The sequence below is a fragment of the Epargyreus clarus genome, unplaced genomic scaffold (assembly GCF_041222505.1).
Source record: "Epargyreus clarus isolate Ecla_fem2 unplaced genomic scaffold, WU_Ecla_fem_2.2 ptg000007l, whole genome shotgun sequence".
Taxonomy (NCBI): Eukaryota; Metazoa; Arthropoda; class Insecta; order Lepidoptera; family Hesperiidae; genus Epargyreus; species Epargyreus clarus.
The window spans coordinates 19,103,060-19,125,598 of record NW_027332215.1 but is presented as its reverse complement, the minus strand read 5'-3'; the positions used below and the strand labels follow the sequence as shown (position 1 = coordinate 19,125,598).

General features: G+C 35.4%; 1 protein-coding gene across 5 annotated transcripts in view; it reads left to right on the top strand.

Annotated features, from left to right (window-relative positions):
- Positions 1–9,159: 9,159 nt before the first annotated feature.
- Positions 9,160–22,539, top strand: part of per (period circadian regulator) — a 44,954-nt gene continuing 31,574 nt past the window's right edge. For all 5 annotated transcript variants that reach the window (XM_073075008.1, XM_073075011.1, XM_073075010.1 and 2 more), the window contains exons 1-3: positions 9,160–9,542; positions 22,025–22,140; positions 22,232–22,312. In XM_073075008.1, the coding sequence (XP_072931109.1) occupies positions 22,046–22,140; positions 22,232–22,312 (176 nt within the window). In that variant the 5' untranslated portion in view covers positions 9,160–9,542; positions 22,025–22,045. The remainder of the gene's footprint in view (positions 9,543–22,024; positions 22,141–22,231; positions 22,313–22,539) is intronic.

The window sequence follows — 22,539 nt, the reverse complement described above, 5'->3', positions numbered from 1 at the left end:
GATATTGCCGTACCTAACACAAATAATTTACAGTCAACAATAGTAGAAAAGATAAGAAAATATACAGAATTACAGGTTGAAATAAAGAAATTATGGAAAATGAATAGTGTTACTATAGTCCCTATAGTTGTTTCGACTACCGGAGTTATCCCAAAACAACTATTCCACAGCCTTAAAGCAATAGATCTCCCAAAATTCACTTATCTTGCGTTACAAAAAGCGGCAATACTGAATACATGTCGAATAGTCAGAAAATTTCTTCAATTAGACAGTGATAATGACACCTTACATAACATTACACACACCACACCCGACACTATTAACCTGAATTAACACTTGGCTGAGCCCGTGTTACTTCATAAATCCTGGTAAATCCAGAGGAAACAAATATATACAAAAACATAATAATAATAATAATAATAATAATAAGCCCCTCATAAACCTAACTCCACGTCCAGCACGACCATCTGTTGCCACGTGAGGGGCGGACACTAGATAGCACTCTGCTACACAATCCTAGTGACCAACGGAGCAATAGTATCTAAAATATGCGATGCGTCTAAGAAACAGGCAAATACCCCAGGCGGGTACCCGCGAGGGAGAATCCCGCCCCGAGCCTTCTGGTTCGGGCTGCCCCACGTATTCTGGGGGGGGCAACGTCTCGCATAAAACTGCCCAGTCTCATACTGTTGCAGTTGAATCACCATCACACATCACCACGCATTCATCATCACCTATATCATCCACACATAGTCTATTTCAGTCTCCCAGCTCATCACCACACTCGTATGAATTCCAACATTCTCCATCAACATCCACAACCACAACACCTTTGTCATGTGATGTTGCACAGGAAGCTCACGCAATTTCTCCTGTACCCATCACTGACATCATCAATCCCACGCGTGTTCCACAACATAATGTACAAAACCGCGTAAATCATAACACACATTCACTATCACCCATCACCAACACACCAGCAAGAAGTGTTTTGCAGGACATGCTTCCTGCAACCACCCTCGCTGGAAAAAGTAGACAACGGATGAAATGGACTGACCAAATAAACAGAGAACTCCTCCGTTGCTACTACGTAGTCACACACAATGAGACAAACCTCACTGCTTGGAGACCACAGCTACATCAAAAATTTGCTGTATGTTTTCCTGAACTAAGTCACATATCAGAACAACGGCTTGCAGATCAAATAAGGGTAATCCATAGAAACAATAGATTAACATTTATCGAAAGAGAGCACATAAAAGACTCAGTGGCATTGATACTGTCTTCCTCAAACACATCAAACGATTGCACTATCACAAACAACATACAAACTCCCTTAAACACTTCACCTACAATTAATAACTTTGGATTAATCACACATTCCTCCAGTCAAGCATTCAATCCTCAACACACGCAGACGCTCAATCACTTACACACACAACACACTCACACACAACACTCGCACACACACTCGTTACCCATCAACACATAAACACAACCATGTCAGGCTCCTGAAAATAGCGAACACAGTCAAACACAAGAACCACAAAGGACAATGAAGTTAGATCCAATAGACTATGATACAATAGAAAATACATTTGCCGAAATGCTCATAAACTATACAGGAACAGACCCAACGCTTAGGCCCCCCATACCTAAACTTCAAGCAACACGCTATACTATTAGAACTATTAATACCGTTAATGAAATAGTAGAAAAACACTTAAAAACTAAAAACTCAGTAACTCTTGAAGAAATACATACATTGATATATTGTGCAGCACAAACTGCCGCGACCTTACACACTAAACATATAAAAAAATCTGTAAACAATAATAATAATTATAACCCCAATACAATAATCAAACAAAAGAAACCGCAGTGGGAAGAAAGGATAGAGAAGAAGATTATAACGTTAAGGAAGGAAATAGGTCAACTTACTCAATATCTAAACGGAAATCTAACACAAAAGAAACAAAACAAATTAAATCCAAATAATAGAAGCAGAAATGAAATTTTAGAACAACTAGATAAAAATAAACAGAAATTACAGGCATACTCCAAACGACTACGTAGATATAAGATAAGCAACCAAAGAAAAGCACACAATAAATTGTTTACCACTAATCAAAAACTATTCTATCAAAAATTAGATACAGATCATATACAAATTACACAAAACCCCAATAAGGATGATATACATAATTATTGGAAAAATATATGGTCAAAACCAGTTCTACACAACGCACACCCTTCATGGGCCGAAATAGAAGATCAGGAAATAAACAACATAGAAGCTATGCCCGAAATAATAATAGATAAAGACGATGTAACCCAGGCAATAAAGAAAACTTTAAATTGGAAAGCTCCTGGACCTGATAAAATTCAGAACTACTGGATTAAATACCTACCAGCGACACATAAATATATAGCAAACACTTTTAGTTACCTCATGAATAACCCACAAGACACGCCTTCTTTTCTAACTCAAGGTATAACCTACCTAAAACCCAAAGATAATGACACGACCAATCCATCTAAATACCGACCAATCACATGTCTTCCAACTATCTACAAGCTACTAACATCCATCATCTCATCCAAACTTAATACACACATCACACAAAATCACATCATACTCGAAGAACAAAAAGGCTGCTGTAAAGGATCAAGAGGGTGCAAGGAACAATTGATAATAGACACAGAAATACATAATCAAGTGAAACAGAAACACAGAAACCTATATTACGCTTACATAGATTACGAAAAAGCATTCGATAGCATTCCTCACTCGTGGTTATTACATGTCCTCAAAATATACAAGGTTGACAATAAATTAATAGATTTCTTGCAATATACAATGAATCATTGGACCACTAAATTAAATTTGCGCACAAACAACACTTCAATATGCACACAACCACTAAAAATATTACGCGGTATCTTTCAAGGTGACTCCCTCAGCCCTCTGTGGTTCTGCCTAGCTATCAATCCCCTATCCAGAATACTTAACAAAACGGGTTACGGTTACGTTATTGATAGGGAAACTAACATAAGACTCACACACCTACTATACATGGATGACATCAAACTATACGCAAGTAACAGACAACAAATAGATCATTTACTCAAACTAACAGAACAATTTAGTACAGATATAAAAATGACATTCGGAACTAACAAGTGTAAAATTAATAGCATCATTAAAGGCCAACAAAAAGAAACAGATCCATTCGAACTTGAAATACAGGGGAAAAGAATAGATAGCATGGAATCAAAAGAGACATATAAATACCTTGGATATCAACAGTGCACCTCCATAAATCACACACACATAAAAAATACACTCAAAATTAAATATAAACAAAGACTACACAAAATACTCAATACACAATTGTCAGCAAGAAATAAAGTAAAAGCAGTTAACACATACGCAATACCTATATTAACATACTCATTCGGCATCATTAAATGGTCAGACACTGAATTAGAAGCTCTTAACACTATAACCAGAAAAGCAAGCAATACACATAGCATACATCACATTCACTCTGCAATACAAAGATTTACACTCAAGAGAAAATTCGGTGGCCGCGGATTCATAGATATCAAAAATTTGCATTACACTCAAATAGACAATCTACGTACATATTTCCTTACAAAAGCCATGGAAAGTGATTTACATAAAGCAATAGTCCGCCTTTCCATATCTGGAACACCTCTACAATTAAACAATAGCGTATATGACCCAAAACTTAAAATTCTCTCAGATGAACAAAAACTAGAAAACTGGAAAAAGAAAGCACTCCATGGTAAATATCCCCATCAGTTAGAACAGGATCATATAGACTGTAATGCATCCTGCACATGGCTCACTAAAGGCAATATATTTGGCGAAACAGAAGGTTTCCTCATAGCGATACAGGACCAAATTATTAAGACACGTAACTATTCTAAATACATCCTCAAAGAAGCAATAGACACAGATAAATGTAGGTTATGCCATCAAACAACAGAAACCATAGACCACATTACAGGGGGATGCAGTGTACTAGCCAACAAAGAATACACCCATCGTCATGATAATGTCGCAAAACACATACATCAACAACTCGCACTCAAATACAAACTACTGGATTCACACACACCTTACTATCAATATAAACCGAAAAATGTATTAGAAAACAATACAACAAAACTATACTGGGACAGGGACATTATAACCGATCGCACCATACTTAGCAATAGACCTGATATTACACTTACCTTGAAATCTACCAAAACTACCTTCCTCATAGATATTGCAGTACCCAATACTCACAACCTAAAACAGAAACATACAGAAAAAATCCAAAAATACATACCCCTAGCTGATGAAATTAAGCAAATGTGGCACCAAGAAACCGTTAGAATCATCCCTATTATTATCTCTTCTACCGGTGTTATACCTAAAACACTAAAAACTGCACTTAAATTACTAGACCTGCACGAAAATACATATATACCCCTACAAAAATCAATAGTTATCGATACTTGTTCTATAGTCCGTCGCTTTCTGAATCCAACTACCCTTACACTTCAAACACACCGAGACACTCTCCCGGACACAGCCACACAGAACACATCTACACGTAACACTACACACAACACACAAACACATACGCCAAACACATCCATCAGCACTCACTCCAATCACGCAAACACCCAGGAATCAGGTTACTTGGCGTAAGCCCGTACCTGATTTAAGCAAAACCGACCTCAGGTCGAGAACACAAAATCTTTGAAGAATATAATAATAATAATGCTTTATTGCCACACAAGATACAAAAAAAAGATAACAAACTTAAATCTAATTTACATTTTGTTGTGAGCAAAGGAGGAGTCTCAGCTTGTGCTAGCACGGGTTACCTCGTGCAGCGCTGTTTTTCAGACTTTATCACCTACTTTTATCACCAGGCGGAGTATGAAACATAGTCGTGGTAAGATCCGGCTCGAAGGACCAGTTTTATAGGTGATAGGCATGTAGAAAAGTAGGGTTTAGTGGAATTTTGAGGAACATTAATAGAAAAAGCCAGAAGAACCGATGAAAATTTAATGACAACGTTTGAAGGAAGGAATGACATAGAAAAAACAATATACATAAGAACGTATTAAAAGAAAAATACATTAAAACCTTCTGCGCTAAAATAATAATATAAATAAGCAAATAGTGCGTCGCCTACAGCAATGTTCGAATACATCGATGAGAACTTCACAGAAAGTATTTGTTTCCGTTCCAAAAAATCCCAAAAAACGCAATAATGGTTACAGTTAGCTCGAAGAGGCCCAAAGATAAAATACTATTTCGCATTCAAATGTTTTTATGTGTGAAGATTACTTTGATGTAAGTCATAAACCCATTATTGTCCGTGGATAGGGGCCTCCTCTTACAACGAGAAGGATTAGGCCATAGTCCACCGCGCTGGCCAAGTGCGTATTAGTAGACTTCACATACCTTCGAGATTCTTTTTATATAAATAAACACTTTCTACACTCACAGCCCCACACTAGGATTCCCTGTGTCATGGATGCTATGGACACACACATGGACAATTACACAAACACCCAGACCTAGAAACAAATCCAAATTCATCATTTAGATGTCTGTCTGGCCAGGGATCGAACCCCTTTGCGCGTCAGACCGGTATGATGGCCGCTCTGCCACGCGGGTCGTCTAAATATAAATATCTTAGGTATGCAGGTTTCCTCACGATGTTTTCCTTCACCGTTTTAATAATAATAATAATAATAAATATAATGATAGCACTCAAACATTCAGATGACATTTGCATGAAATTTGGAGTTTTTTTTTTATAATATAAGAGTAACAGACGAGCATGCAGTCCACCTGATGGTAAGTGGCTATTGCCGCCCATGGACATCTGTAATCAACCCCAGATAGGATTAGATATTCCTACCTGAGGTCGGCCACACATGCGCCGCTACCCCTGAGGACTAAGCTGGAACGCCTCGGAAAAGTCTGTGTCCCTTACCACACCCTTCAAAGCGAAACACAGCAGTGCCTAACACTGCTGTTATTAGGTAAAAATAGGTGTGGCGGTGGTGCCGCTGGAGTCGAACCACAAGGGTTCTACCACCTTCAAAAAAATTACACATCGACTAAACATTTTGCTTCGATCTCAACTAAACGCACGTAATATAAGCAAATCAATTAATACATACGCAATACCATTACTCACGTACTCATTTGGCATCATAAAATGGACACAACTTGAACTGAACAAAATGGAACGCAATATAAATAAAGCCTTAACAACTTACCGCAAACATCATCCAAGGTCCTGCTCCCAGAGATTAACACTGCCTAGAAATGAACGTGGAAGAGGTATGGGGAGTGCTCCTTTTATCAGTTCTCGAAAAGCGCCCCACACTTTCTCCACAACGGTTTAAGAGATACCTAAAGCCCTGTGACACACGAACAGACAGCGGAGGGTTTCGTTTTACCCTATGAGTACAGAATCCTAAAAAATATTCTACAAGAGGGCATTATAGATATTATTATGTTGCAGAACATTTGAGTTATGGGGAAAAAACATTATTATTTTCAAAACTAAAAATCACGCTATAACATTTATTGAAACTAAAAAGCAATAATTGTTCCAATCTAGTTTTTGCGATGAACTTTCTTTAAGGCGCTCGAACAATCTCGCCTCGAAAATCGTTAATCCTGAGGATATTGATAAGGATCATGGTACAAAATAATTAAAATCGTGTATTGTCATCGGTTTTTGATAATTCTTCAAAATTTTGAATTGAACTGAACGTTCAAAATAAATAGAAATCGGGTTCAAAGATTCCGTTACATAGTTATATACATACATACAACCCAAGCTAATAAAAGCGTGGTAAAAAGGAATAGGGTCTGGTTGTTAGCTAAGGCAGATAGGCTTAGTCTAAGCCTCTGCTGTCTGTCACATGGCCTATCTCTATAGCCATAATATGTAGATATATAGACACTTGATATATTTACATAGTGAATATACTATGACTACTAAAACAACAATAGTAAAAAAAGCGTATTAAAAAGGGACTCTGATATTGACTAGATTTACGTTAAACTGGTAAGCTCCAATGAATTCCTATAATAGGCGTTACTCCAAGCAATAGAAAGTTAGAAACAGCATAATGAAACGCAACTAATGATACGCTCATGATCCAAAGTGGTAGAATACTCTGTTGTTGGACTCTCGAGGCACCATTGTCACACGTACCTAAGATTTTAAACCTAATAAAAGCGGGGTTAAGCGCTGCTATATACCTACTGATTTGAAGGTTTTGATAAAGATTCTTATTTGAGGCGTTCAGACTTAGTTCAAAGGAGTACCTAGGTCCAACGCAGTCCACAACCTATCTGTGACTAACCTCAGGTATAGTTATAGTTATAGGTATAGTTATAGGTATAGTTTTATCTGCGATTGATTACAGTCGTCCATAAGGTACAGTTGCCACTTACCATCAGTTGCTCGTTTGCTACTATTTTTACCTAAAATCACCTATATAAATTCCTATAAAAATGGCCAAACGTGACTTGGTAGTCAAATACCTACTCAAATGGTCAACACGTTTACGAAAAGTACTTGTTTTGTTCTCGTCTTTGTGACGCATTCAAAAGCCATACTTTGTGTTGACAAGAACAATCGAATTTCAAAGTAATTTAACTTTGAATTTCGCACCCCATCATTTGCGTCATATTTCAGTAATGACGTAGTAAATTACTTTCAGCAAAAAAATGTCGAGATATAAATTATAATATTATATATCCACCTTAGTTAAATATGATCATTGATCAGTAACTATGTATGGTCTGGTAGTATGGCATGGTAAAAATGTAATATTATAGAAACTAGAAGATCAACCTCACTTAATCGAAAATACTCCAGATTTACAGAATTGCGCGAAAAGTCTAGCAAATTATTATTGTAAGTCATAGATTAGTATTGTAAGTAGGTACCTATCCATAATTAATTGAATTTATTTACTTATTGTATTCAGTAGCCAAAAACTAAACATGTAAGTAAAATAACTCTTTCAATCACTTAGAATTCTAATTCTAAACATTAATGTTAATACATTAATTATGTTCTTTGTGTGAGAGGCGTACAAATATCATGGAATGCAGTGCGATAATTGTTTATTGTATCATTAATTTTCATGTTTGTAAAAATAATGTGTCACGCGACTGGAAATTGACCTAATATTGCTGTCTCTCTTTCTTGCCACGTGCTTCGGCACACCGAGTTTGAGACAAATATATATTTCTGTTTCATTTTAGCTCGAACTCACGTGTTTCAGAGCGTGAATAGTGTCGACTTCTTAAAGGGAAGTGATGTGGTAATCTTTTGTCGATAATATTATTGCAAACAAATTTTTATCCCTACTCGATTTGTTTGAAGTGAATGTATTTTTTCATTTTCTTTCCAATTTTATGATAACAATGATAAATCTGTTGGGATAATAAATACCGTACCGTAATTTAACATACATACCGTAATTTTAAATTCGTCTCAAATAAAAATATGTATAAATAGATATATTATTATGTCAAAAAATATATGCATAGTTTATCTTCATTATACCAAACTTATATTTCTGTATAAAATAGTTTCGATGTTTCATATTTAACAAGCGTACAGCAGTGGCTCCATTTTTTGTATTTCTCAATTAAATTTTTCAGGCTAATTGTAGAAAACACCGATAAGTACCGATTTTAATACACAAGGCAGCTTTATACGATATTACTATTACGATTTTAGAGAGTTTATTCGTAAAATCTACATACTGTTTTTTCAGACTATTGCCAGTTGTTTTTATTGTAACGTTCGATTTTTACAATCTTCTTTTGCACAATGCCAGTATTAATCTGTAATAAATTTTAATAGTATAAAATGTCTCATATATAAATATAAGAAAATAATATATATTAATAAGTTAGAAAAAAATACATCTCTTACATTAATAATTAACGTTATTTCCATTAAAACTTATGTTTACAGTAATAAAATATAATAAGTAGGTATTTTGTAAATTTACACTTAAATGTTTTTATCGAAAAATTTGTAAATAAAATTAAGAATTCAACACTGACATCACTAGTGCTAACATAACTTGCTGAGTCCCAGACTCACGAGGAGTTGAACTACAAATATACATAATATTTTGAACAGTAGTGGTGACTAAAGTTACTTTATATGTTAATAAGGACAATTTAATGTTTCAAATTGTAAAGATTTTATGTTATTATTGAATGTACTTAGAGTTGAATTTGCAAAGTTGGTGAAAAGTTTTGACAGTGCGCAAAAATCAACGCAGAAGTGGAGTCGATTTCGGTTTTAATTTCATTTCAATCATGTCATAAAAGCTCGGGACACCGTGAGAGTTGCACGATTTTGAAAATCTTGAAAGACATCTCCTGTATTGCGAATATTTTATAATATGCTATTAATTTTTTTGAACGTGAATAACTTCGGATAAAGAAAAATATTGTAAGTTTTTAATTTTCTTTCCTATTTGCACTGTTTTTCGAATCAGTGCTGCAAAGGCGGTTCGATTTTTGGTATGTTTTTTCACTTTTCTTCGTTCACATTTCATTAACTTTCAAAAAGTTTCATTTTCAGATTGATGAAGTTTTAAATGAAATTTGTGAAGCAACCTCATTACTTACATTGCTCTTAATTTTATTATTCTTTTATTGTTTATTGTATGTTCATATTATTTTTGATAACATTTTATTTATATTTATTCTGTACAACTTCGTGAGCTGCAGTTTTTATTGTTAATTTATTGTTTAGTTATAATATTTACTAGTGCTGCTGGCTTATAGTTCTAACAAAACGACAATCTATTTTAAAGATTATTTATTAGTAAAACAACTTTGTCCTTTTGTTTGGCTTAAAAGTAAAATTTTGGTCAGATACGAAATCAAATATAGGTGCCTAATGCTTGTACTTGGGTCTGCTTAGATTTTTTATTTTAATTGTAATACCTGTATAATTTACAAGTTTGTGTCCCTATTAAATGGGATGTTTTTAATATTAGAATGATTTTTTAATTTCTAATAGTCAATGATTCAGATCAAGGATTGGTATTATTTTCATAGTTCCAGGCTGAGTTTTAAATAAGTCACGGGGCGCTTATAATAGATAAAGAATAAAAATGATTAATTTTAAACATTAATTGAATTTAATCATAATAATACAAGAAAAGAGAGGGAATACGAGTGAAGCTTAAGCTTGAACTGGGTTTGAAGATAATTAATGTTTTTTGGGCCAATCCTAGTAAAACACAGGTACAGCGTTTCATAAATCTTCCAAACTAGGGGTAGTTTGGGATTTTGATTTATCAATTTTCATCATAGAAAAGGACTGTTCACATTTAGATGTGTTTCCAAATGCACAAATCAAATATTCTTGCTAATTTCTCCTTACCAAACCTTTGTTTGGTAAGATATGAACTATGGAAGTAACTTAACTATAAATCTACAATTTTGACAGTCTTGCTAAATTTTTTATATGGAACTCTTAATCCTTGTTGTAAAGTTGTATAATAAGTTTTATAATATGTGTTTCATATTGCATTGTTATTCTAAAGATCTAAGAAAATATGCAAATTGTAATACACATTGTTCCTTAAAAATATTCTTAGCGGTCATGTGCCATTCATATAAAGTTGACTATAGTATATGGTTTAGTTGGTCAAAATTTATGATGGCAATATTAAAACCTATACCATTGTGATTCGCGATTTTATATTAGTCCAAACCAAAAATCTTAAAAGTTGATGCTAAAAAAATAACTTAGGATTTTTTACACTATTTAGGGCATAAATTGTCATAAAAGGGAGAAACCTTTGCTGAATAGATTTGACAGTTCTCTTTTGATTTCTACCATACACAACTACAAGGGTTCCAAAGAGACCAATGTAATTGAATAGCTAAGGGTGTAAGGCTAGAGAATTAATTTACACATTCCAATCAAGGTCACACGCTATAGCGTGTGAAACTTGTCTGACCACAATCTTTTCTGTACCTTCTTGTTGTAAGCAATTCAATTAAGATCACCAATATTAAATATTATAATGTTTCATGTGATAGCATAGGTGTTTATATACTGATCATGATCTATTTCTGGGGATTCATTTCACAATAGGTAAAAAAAGGTTTCTATTTCTAAGCCTCTGCCTTCTGAGGCTCTATCCTAAACCTATTGAAAAAATAAACAAATAAACCCTATGTGAATATACAAGGTGAATTTTTCAGGGAACTTTTTCTGGGAAGCAATATTATATGACAAACTTAAGGTAAAGTCAATCTTTGAAGAAAACACATTGGTATTTTTATACATTTATGACAATGTATGAAAAACATGGTAGAATTAGTTAGTTATGGATTAGTATGAACTAAAATTCTGATGTCATTTACTGAATAGAATTATAAAAGAGGATTTAAAAAAAACTTACAATCCCCAGACTGAAAAGTATAAATTATGTTAAAAGAGAAATAAAAAATAATAATCCAATGCGGTAGTTTCATATTTGTAGAAAGACTATGAAAAACATGAGCCCCACATTATAAAAGTCACATAATTAGTTGTGTTAGTGTTCACCCAGTGGTCGAAATTCGACCATACCTTAAAAATAATGTTAATAGTTTAAAAACAAAAAACCACGCTAAAATCGCACAAGGAAAATCGTTAATCCTGATTCCTGACGATCCTGATGAGGTTAATGGGATAAAATTATTAAAATCGTGTATTGTCATCGGTTCTTGATAATTGTTCAAAATTTTAAATTAATCGGACCGTTCAAAGTGGTTAAAAATCGAGTTCAAAGATTCCGTTACATACATACATACATAGATACAACCTAAGCTAATAAAAGCGTGGTAAAAAACAATAACAGGTAAATGGATAAAAATTGTGGCAACTGTGTCTGTGAAACATTGACGACAAAAAACATAAGAGGTTGACGACCAAAACAAAAGTCGGCAACGTAATTTGCACAAATAAAAAAAAAACTAACTGTATACTGTATTGTATATTGTATTAAAAATATACAGTAGATCTACAGTAATCACAGTGAATCTAGAAACTCTGCCATAAACAAAAGAGTAATAAGTTTGTGTCAAATGCGTGGTAGTGTGTGTAGTGGTTTTTTAATTCATTTAATGTATTTTCTATGTATTATTTAAAAACAAATTAGCATTCTGCACTTCTTTATATAAACTGTAACTGCAAATTTCATACTCGTCCGTCCGCGTAATTATGGAAAAAATGGGTACAAAGTTTTTCCTTCACGTATTAATCTTATATACAAAATTCTCGTGTCACAATGTTAGTTACCGTACTCCTGTGAAACGGCTTTACTGATTTTCACCAAATTTTATATGCATATTCAGTAGGTCTGAGAATCGGCTACTATCTATTCTTCATACCCCTAAATGATAAGGGTTGTTCAGCCTTAATATTTTTTTTATTTATACGGCAACGCAATGTTTGCCGGGTCTGCTACTATATAGATAATAACATTCTTATATGAACTATATTATAATTTTATCTGCCATGCCAATGCACCGACGTCTTTCGTCTTCACGGGATTCGTTCACGTTCACTACGATTTGTTGACCTACAAATCGTAGTCCTTTAAGTTATAACTTACAAGCACGATCCATTACCACCAATTTTGGATTTGGACATATTAAGTGATAGTCCTAGTGCTGCTCATTACTCATGCAATCCAAAAGGGCACTAATTTCTTCTTCACTTAGGCAATCAAATTGATATCGTCAGAGAAACGAATATTCGATCCGTATCCCACCAAAACTGACACCGTCATTCCAGTCGTCATAAATTTCACCGTATTCGTTAAAGAGTGGGGGAGAGCAACTCTGTTGTACGCCTTTTCCTAGGTTCAAAGGTCTTGAAATAACATTATCCAATTTTAATTGTGGCTTGGGTATTGACGAACAACATTTGTAGTAATGTGACAAGGTGTGCGTTTGTAGAGCCAAGCTTATGGATACAGCATGAGATTCATAAGTCCATCTATACACGTTATAAAGTGTAAGCCAAGTCACAGTTTAAGGGCCAAGTTCTCAAAAATAAAGGACTGACGATACGGCACCTTTTGTTACATTACACAACTCTTTTTCTGTTTCACGACCTTTTTTTAATGTCCGGAGACTGATTACAATCTATTTCATAATGGTAGCCCAAATATCCAGTTATTGTAATTGAAACAAATGAAAACCGGCATAACTTATATAAAATTCTCGTGTCACAATGTTAGTTACCGACCGTACTCCGCCGAAACGGCTTTACCGATTTTCACCAAATTTTATATGCATATTCAGTACGTCTGAGAATCGGCTACTATCTATTCTTCTTACTAACTTTACACTGTTTCAATGAACTATTATACTTATATATAAACGTACACACATGAAAAGGAAAATAAATTTTAATGATACATAATAAAAAAATCTATAGAAAATATATGTTACAATCCCACCAAAAATATAGATTGAAAATGAGAGCTAAGTTCAGTATTAAAATTATGGGTAGTTGTCGACTCGCCGACAAAAAAATTGACATCTTTTTATAAATGGGTGCCGTAAGTAAGTTAATATCTAAAAAGAGAACATTTTAAAATACAAAAACATATGAACTTTACGTTCCTAATTATAAAAAATCAAAATTACTGTACCAGTTATCTTAAATGTTAAAAGTAAATTATTATAATAAATAAACGTTGATTAACTTACGATATAAGTAGTCTAATTAATGTATTTCGTTAATTAAACAACACCTGACTCTTCTAAAAATATGGTAATACTAGCTTATTACCGAATACCATAAAATTATCAGCAAGTCGTCAACCCATTACTGTCCCACTGCTGGGCACAGTTTCCTCTCACAGGAAGAGGTATCTATATACCTCTTCCAGCCTAAGGCTATAGTCCACCGCGCTGGCTTCGTGCGAATTGGTAGACTTCACATATCCTTAAGAACTTTTTTTCTGAGGTCTCAGGTATTCAGGATCCTTTCAACTTTCCTCACGCTGTTTTGTTTCACTGTTCAAGCAAGTGATAATAATTTAGAATGCGCACAGTTTTTTTTTTTTGATAAATAAGAGGTTGAACCTCGGACCCTTCGAATGATGGGCAGAGTTTTTAGTCACTATCACTCCTACCACAACGATCGCTGCTTTTTTTTTAAATTACTACTACTTTTTGAAATTACCAGAAATTGAAACTTGAAATGAAAAACATGAAAAAATTTAATTATCTATAAGTTCTTAATTTTATTGGCAAATAACATAGGTTGTAGTTTTTAAGCTTGCTGTTTTATTAAATGACGTAAAAAAACAAAGTATATTACCTGGGGAAATTCAAATATCTCTTATTACAACACAACAAATTACTGTTTCCGAAATTCGCCACACGTACTGAGAATTTTATCGGACTATAGTAAGGACCTCCTTTGGCGACACCCTATTAGCCATTTCTAGTTTGATTTATAGGCCATTGAAATTTAATACTTACAGCGTGAAAACGATTTGTATCCCTTTCTTTTAAAAAGGCGGTCGAGCGACAAGAGTGGCGATCCTTCATATTAGGATTAAGGTTTACACTAAGCAACCCTTGATATCCACAAAATTAAAAATGTGTATTCTGACAATTGCAACCCAAATGTAACATTTTAATGGGCTATTATAATAGGTTAATTTTCAAATCATTATACTGGAATGTAGATAAAAACGTATAATTTCTACAAAATATTAAGAATCATATTACACGTTGGAAAAAGTAAAACAACTCGTCATAATTAATTAACTTTTTATTGAACAATAGCTTTTAAGAAAACTTTGACATTTTGTTGCTAACCCATTACAAAACGTGAACTTTTCAATTACGCGTGAATGGCTAAACAACGAAATCTTCAAAGGAGTTTCGAAACCAACTTTGTCAAAAGCCAAAACATGTTTTTTTACCTTACTGCGCAGGTTAATGTTTTTGACATCTCATTCATTGGCACCCTCTACAGAGCCAAATGGCTTAACGGATTTTAATAGGTAATTTAGGTGGCGTTGGATTCGTTTAAACTGTGGAAGTGAAATAGGCTATATCTTTAGGTTGTCAGTATTTTTTTGGTTTTTATAATCAAAGTCCTAGTCAAACATTTCTCAGACCTTGGTCAAAAGTATTGGATACACAATGACAATATTGGATTCTCAGAATCGAGGTCTTAAGGATTCTACCTACTATAACTCAGTGTCACTAGATTAATCGTATTATTTAGGCAATAAATTCAGTCTCATCTCATCTCATCTCCGGTGGCTCGCTGACCCGAAGTGAGTCTTGGCCTCCGATACGAGAAGTCGCCATTTCTCCCGATCCTGTGCAATTTCTTGCCAGTTGTGTTGTTCTAGCTCCCTGAGGTCCCTGACTGCTTCATCTTTCCAGCGGTATTTAGGCCGTCCAACTGGTCTTCGCCCGTCAGGAACACCTAGGTATGCGCGCTTCGGGGCTCGATCTTCTCCCATTCTCTCTACGTGTCCGAGCCATCGGAGCCTACTTGATTTCGTTTCTCCTATGACGTTAGGCTCGGAGACCAGATGTTTTATCTCGCGATTCTTACGTTTTCTCCAACGGCCATCCTCTCCTCTTGTTGGGCCAAGAATAACTCTGAGTATCTTCCTCTCTGCTCTTAGGAGCTTATTCTCTTCTTTCTGCGTAAGTGTCCAAGTTTCGCAGCCATATGTCAAGACCGGACGAATAACCGTTTTATAGATTTGGATCTTGGTTTTCCTGCTGAGAAGCTTGGACGCCAAGACTTTATGGAGTGCAGCACTACACTTAAGGGCATTTTGTATCCTTGAATCAATTTCTTCCCTTGAGTGTGTGTCTGTGATGGTGCATCCAAGGTATTTAAATTTGCTTGCTCCTTTGTAAGTGGATCCTCCAGCGGTAAGATTCTTCCGACTCTCTCGTGTGTTTTTATACCGTTTCATATGAAGGTACTCAGTCTTGTTCTTGTTTATTCGGAGCCCAACCTTTTTAGCCTCTCGCTCTAGAGTTTCGGCTGCTGCTTGGATTTCCCGCTCTGTTTGCCCAAGAATTGCTATATCATCAGCATACCCAGTCACTTTGTGCTCTCCACCTAGATTAATCCCATATTTCATCATTAATAAGTTCCGGATGATATATTCTAGTACTAGGTTGAATAGCACCGGCGACAGGGCATCCCCCTGCTTAAGGCCAGTTACCACTGCAAATTGGTCAGTTAGTTCCCCGTCTACCTTGACATGCATTAAGCTAATTCTTGTGGCTGCCTTTACCAGATTGATCAATTTCTTTGGTATTTTAAAAACGGCAAGTATCCTATACAGCTGATTCCTATCTATACAATCATAGGCCTTGGTGAAATCTATGAAAAGAGCATGTAAACTTTGAGCATACTCCCACCGTTTTTCCATCAATTGCTTAATCAAAAAGATTTGATCTATGGTGCTACGGTTCCTTCTGAAACCACACTGGTAATCGCCCAGAATTTGTTCCGCGTATGGTTCCAGTCTATCCAATAGCACATAGGATAGTATTTTGTAAGCGGTGGGAAGCAGTGCAATCCCTCTGTAATTAGTACATTTTTTCCTGCATCCTTTTTTCAGTATGGGGCAGATCACGCCAACATTCCATTCGCCTGGTTGCTGTTCTGTATGCCAGATATTCAAAATTAAACTATAGAGCTGTTCGTGTATGGCATCACCTCCATATTTCCAGATTTCTCCTGGTATGTTGTCGGCTCCAGGGGACTTGTTGTTCTTTAGCCTCATTATCGCCCTTTTCACGTCTTCTCGGTCTGGTGGTTTCACTTCTTCGTTGTTTTCTTCTTCATGGATATCGATCGTGACGAGTTCATCTAAATAATAAATTCAGTATTAACGGAAATATTAGCATTTTTAAAACAAATTTTGAATTAAGCGCGAAAGCGCTCACGGGTGTCATGGCATCCACGAGTGACGTCACGCTTCAATATCCCATAAAAAAGTTCAAGCAATACGGTGACACGCCAAAAATGACGTCATTTCGCCCCGATAAGCGTCTTAGACAAGATGGCCGATTGCATTATTATATACTTTTATTTTATTGAAAATATAATGAATCCTAAAGTTTTTATTAAAACTGGGCTATTTTTGAGAATGCTTTCAACATATTGTATAGTGCAGCGAGGTCGCCGAGGTTTTGGTGATCCTGCGAAAAAATATTATCCTTACAATATTTAGAAAACAGAGGCTTAGGAAAACATACAACTCTACCATATTTTCCTCAAATATTTCATTTATAAGTTCTGTAACTCGCGAACTTTGTTGTGTCTGGAACGTTTTGTTAGATTTCTGTTTGGTCTGGATACTTGAAATAAGTTTTAGAAGTTCTCTTGAATAAAGTAAAGAAAGTTCTATAAAAGTAGGTAAAGTTTTATAAACAATTTATTTTGTATGAATAAAGTTTAGGCTGTACTTTATAAGCTGTCTAGACTGGCAGATTTTAGGCTGTCTCTCTTTTCTATACCCCAATTTTAAAGAACTTTAAAGTGTCTGTGTAGTTTGTGTTAGTTTTGTCGTGTGTATGTTAAGGCCCACTCATGTAATGTGTGCCAATATTTTTTATGGGTTTTTCATAATATTTTGTAAAACGTATGCAAAAACCATTGTTTCTACTTTAACGTACATATTTATGTGTTTGTGTGTTCCTCTGTTAAAGGTTGGTATTATATGTGTAAAAAGGCGCCACCTTCAGCCTGGCAACTAGGTACCAATTCAACTGCATATTAGACAAATCTCACAATTTCAGCTTTGCTGAATTGTTTAGTATAAGTATCTAATATATAAGTATCATACATTTTTGTATCACGTTGCGGGTAACCATTGACAACAAGCTTTATTGTCCTCCCCCTGAAAACTTTTGTATGGCTTCGTTTGAAAAAAAAAATTATTAACTTTATTGTTCTGCAATAAAACTTTACAAACGACATTCATTGTTATCCAATACAATTGTTATTCACATTCTGTTTACATTTTTCGGGTGAAAGTTCATCGAGAACAAAAGAGAAATTTAAACAAAAATACGCAATACTTTGTCCTTTTATGACGTAAAACCATTCATTATCCAAGGATATTGTTTTTCATTTTTGTTTGCGTGCGTTGGTGGCGAATATTACAGCGTTACAGGAAAATACCTTAAAAATATTTAGTTACGTATCTTTTGATTACGATATTTGACTAATACTATAGATACGAAAGCTTATTAGGATAGATATCTTACTAGTCCTTACTAGCATCTTACTTAGTGTAGTACTTTAGTATTTTAAATGCCTGCATGGATGCATGTTTGAAACTCTTACTCGCAACAATGACTTATTAGTTATTACATTTAGGTGAAATTTAGCACACCGATAGTTTATGACCTGAACTAACACTATAATATTTTTATCATAAATGAGGTTTAAGCCGGTGGAGCCGGGGGCAAAAGCTAGTTATAATTATTTATTTTAACTTTATCGTTTTATCCATGGCATTAGCTACATTTAGGCAAGCAGTTTTTGACCGGCTTTTTAGTTGTTATCTATGTGAGGGTCAAATTTTGCAACTGAATTTTAAACCAGTTGATCCCCCAATCGGTAGAGCTGACATTTTGGACACGTTTGGTTTAGATGAAAATACATGATTAGTGATCTCATTCTAGGTACAATACTGCGGACGCCCAAAGCTGGTGGATCAATAAAAAAAATATACGCCTTCATCTTTTATGTTTGTAAATTTCTTCTACTTTTTCCATATGATTGAACCCGCTGAACTTAGAATTCTGAAATTTTGCACGTAGGTTCTTTATAGCTAGCCCAAGTGAATAATTTTTAAAATTTTCACCCTTAAGGGGTAAATAGGGGCTGAAAGTTTGTCTGAAGATCTGTTAATTTTGAAGCAAACACTATACAATTTTGTGTTTGTTTTCTGAATAAATATAATGCAACTCCTCTTTCACCGAAAACATTACCTTCTTCAGTGCAGTCGGATTTTTGATTTTTTAAATTATATTACTTCTTAATAAACATTTAATGTTGAGCATAATTAATTGTAAGTTGTGAGTTAACATAGAACATTTTACATTTTTTTATAATGTAGGAGTAGCAGACGAGCATGCACTCCACCTGATGGTAAGTGGCTACTGCCCCCCATGGACATCCGTAATCAACCCCAGATAGGATTAGATATTCCTACCTGAGGTCGGCCACAGATGCGCCGCTACCCCTGAGGACAATGTTGGAACGCCTCGGGAAAGTATGTCTCCCTTACCACACTCTATAAACTAGAACACAGCAGCGCTTAACACTGATGTTATGAGGCGGAAATAAGTGTGGCGGTGGTGTCGCCGGAGTCGAACCACAAAGGATTGTATCATCAAAACTATTTAAACTGGAATGTTATGATGAGATGTTTTACACTTCAGTATTTTTTATTAATTCGAACTAGGTGCGAACGCTGCGCGCGCTCGAGAGCTTGCGATCGCGAAAAACTGCAAATCGCGATTGTAATAATATTTATAATGTTTTTCTTGTCATAATCGATTGGAAGACCTTTTTATAATTTCAGGGCTTTTGCAATTGATAGCGTTATGTCTATAGTTTAGTTATAAAATGAGAGAACGTAGACCCGAGAAGGTAAAATACTCGTGGAAATAAATCTATTCTATTCTATCAGCCTTTAAAAGTCCACTGCTGGACATAGGCCTCCCCTAGTCTGCGCCACTCCGACCGGTCTTGAGCCGTCTGCATCCAGCGGTTACCCGCCGTCCGCTTCAGATCATCAGTCCACTTGGTCGGGGGGCATCCTGTAATCTTTTTGCCGAGACGTGGTCTCCATTCGAGGACCTTCCTACCCCACCGGTTATCGGTCCTACGAACTATGTGGCCAGGTCCTACGAACAACTATTGCCACTTCAGCTTGCTTATTTTGTGAGCTATGTCGGTAACTTTTGTTCGCCTACGGATTTCCTCATTACGAACGTAGGGAGCATAGCTCTGTCCATAGCTCGCTGAGCGATTTTGAGTCTTCGCATAAGGCTCGCAGTGAATGACCACCGTCTCGGCACCGTACGTCATCACTGGTAACACACACTGCTCGAACAACTTCGACTTCAGGCTCTGAGGTATGTTGGATGAGAAGATGTTACGTAATTTCCCGAACGCTGCACAACCGAGTTGGATTCTACGAGTGACCTCTTTCTCAAAGTTAGACTTACCCATCTGGAATACCTGTCCCAGGTAAATGTATCCGTCAACCACTTCGAGTGTGGCGCCATTTACAACGACCATTTACGACGACAACGGCATGGGTGTGACATGGACGTTAGACATTATATTCGTCTTGTCCATTTTCATCTTTAGACCCACCCGTTGAGAGGCACCACAGAGGTCATTGAGCATAGTATTGAGATTCTTCAGCGACTCCGCCATGATGACAATATCGTCTGCGAATTGAAGATAAGTGATATATTCGCCATCGATATTGATGTCGAATCCTTTCCACTCCATCAGTTTGAACACGTCTTCCAGTGCAGCGGTGAACAGTTTCGGAGATAAAACATCACCCTGTCTCACACCTCGCTGCACTTGGATGGGGTTCGTACTTCTTTCGTGTAATCGGATCGTCATTGAGGCTGCCTTATATATACACTTCAACACTTCGATGTATCGATAGTCGATCTGGCACCGCTGGAGTGACTCCAATACCGCCCATGTCTCGATAGAATCGAAGGCTTTTTTATAGTCCACATAAGCCACGTGGAAATAAATACAAACATGGAATATAATACTATTCTAAAATTTTTAACATTTCCAGCTGCGTTTCATTATGTGATAGTAAGACAAATTCAATCCCGTTTTTAGCTGTATAATAGTGGAACTGATATCAAGAGAAATTACTAATTTCAATTATGTGTTATAAATAGTTAGGAGAATCAACTGCATAACCGTATACAGTTATTGAACGAACAATTTATACGCGTAGGAGAAACCTTACGTAGTGGTCACGTTTTAACGCTGTGTGTGTATGTTAGCGCCAGATGATTAGTTATTAGTGAATGAGAATAATGTATATAGTCCGAGAAACTTTTCTGTGCGTATCGTAGTTTTCTGAAACAGCTATCTATTCCTCTATTGCCTACGGTCATTTGCTAATAAGCTTCATGGGCCATTTTTGGATTTCCCCAGGGAGAGTTTTTGGTTTTTACGTTAATTTAATAAAATGACGGGCCTCAAAACTAGAGCTTATATTTTTTGTCAGTACAGTAAATGAAGTTTATCAATATCGAAACATATCTCTAATTATATGTTAATTATTATTAAAAAGAATCTGTTAATTTTTTTTAATTAAGTAACCTTTGACAAAATAAAAATATGATCGCCAGTGGCTCCGGGCCATACACACAGAAAAGTTTATCGGACTACAGCAATTATTTAACTTGACGATCACTGTGTCCTATGAGCACTACAAATTTTGGTAATGGGAGCCTGTGCAAAATTTCCGGTGTATAATGCTTTTTGATGATTATTTTTTATTACTTGAGCTGCTGTGTTTACGTTCTACCTTTGTCTCCTATTTTCATTTAATCCTTTCTAAAGAATGCGAATTATATAGAAATTTGGCGATTGTTTTATTGACTTAGGTTGAATATCAAAAGGGATTACAATTTTATGAAATATAACTACAACTACTTAACAGTTTTATTTTATTAAGATCGGCTCCGTAAACCCTTTGAATATTTTCAATTCCTTTTAGTTTCGAATTTGGCCATCCATGCTCTGAGTTCTTAAGTTCTAGTTCCTTCTAGGCTCCGATGTAATATTCGTTTTACCAAAGCCAAAGAAGGCATTTATTTAGTTTACAATGTACACATTTAATGATGTCTTTTCAGATAAGAAGCGAATAAACATTTATGAAAATGGATAATCTAGACGATTCGGAGAATAATGCTAAGATATCAGATTCAGCTTATTCTACCAGCTGCAGCAACAGCCAATCTAGAAGAAGGTAAACAATATACTGACATTACGATATAATATGTATATGGTTGTGATGTTTTTTTATATATTTATCTTATGTGTATCAATTTATGTTTTAGCCACAGCTCAAAATCAACACACTCTGGAAGTAATTCAAGTGGAAGCAGTGGCTACGGTGGTAAACCTGCTTCTGGTTATGGGTTAGTCCCTTTTAATTGTACATAATTTGATTGATACGTAAGCCTTTAGTGGCCCATGACCTTGCGTGTACAAAATTTCATTAGAATAACTGATAGAGGTATCTTTGGTAGCTATTAGTGTCATTAGTATGTTCAATGTATAGCGATTGATTTTATGGCAATTACACTACAAGTAAAACGGTAATGGAATTGAATATAAAATACGGCACAGTGGGTATAAACTTCTG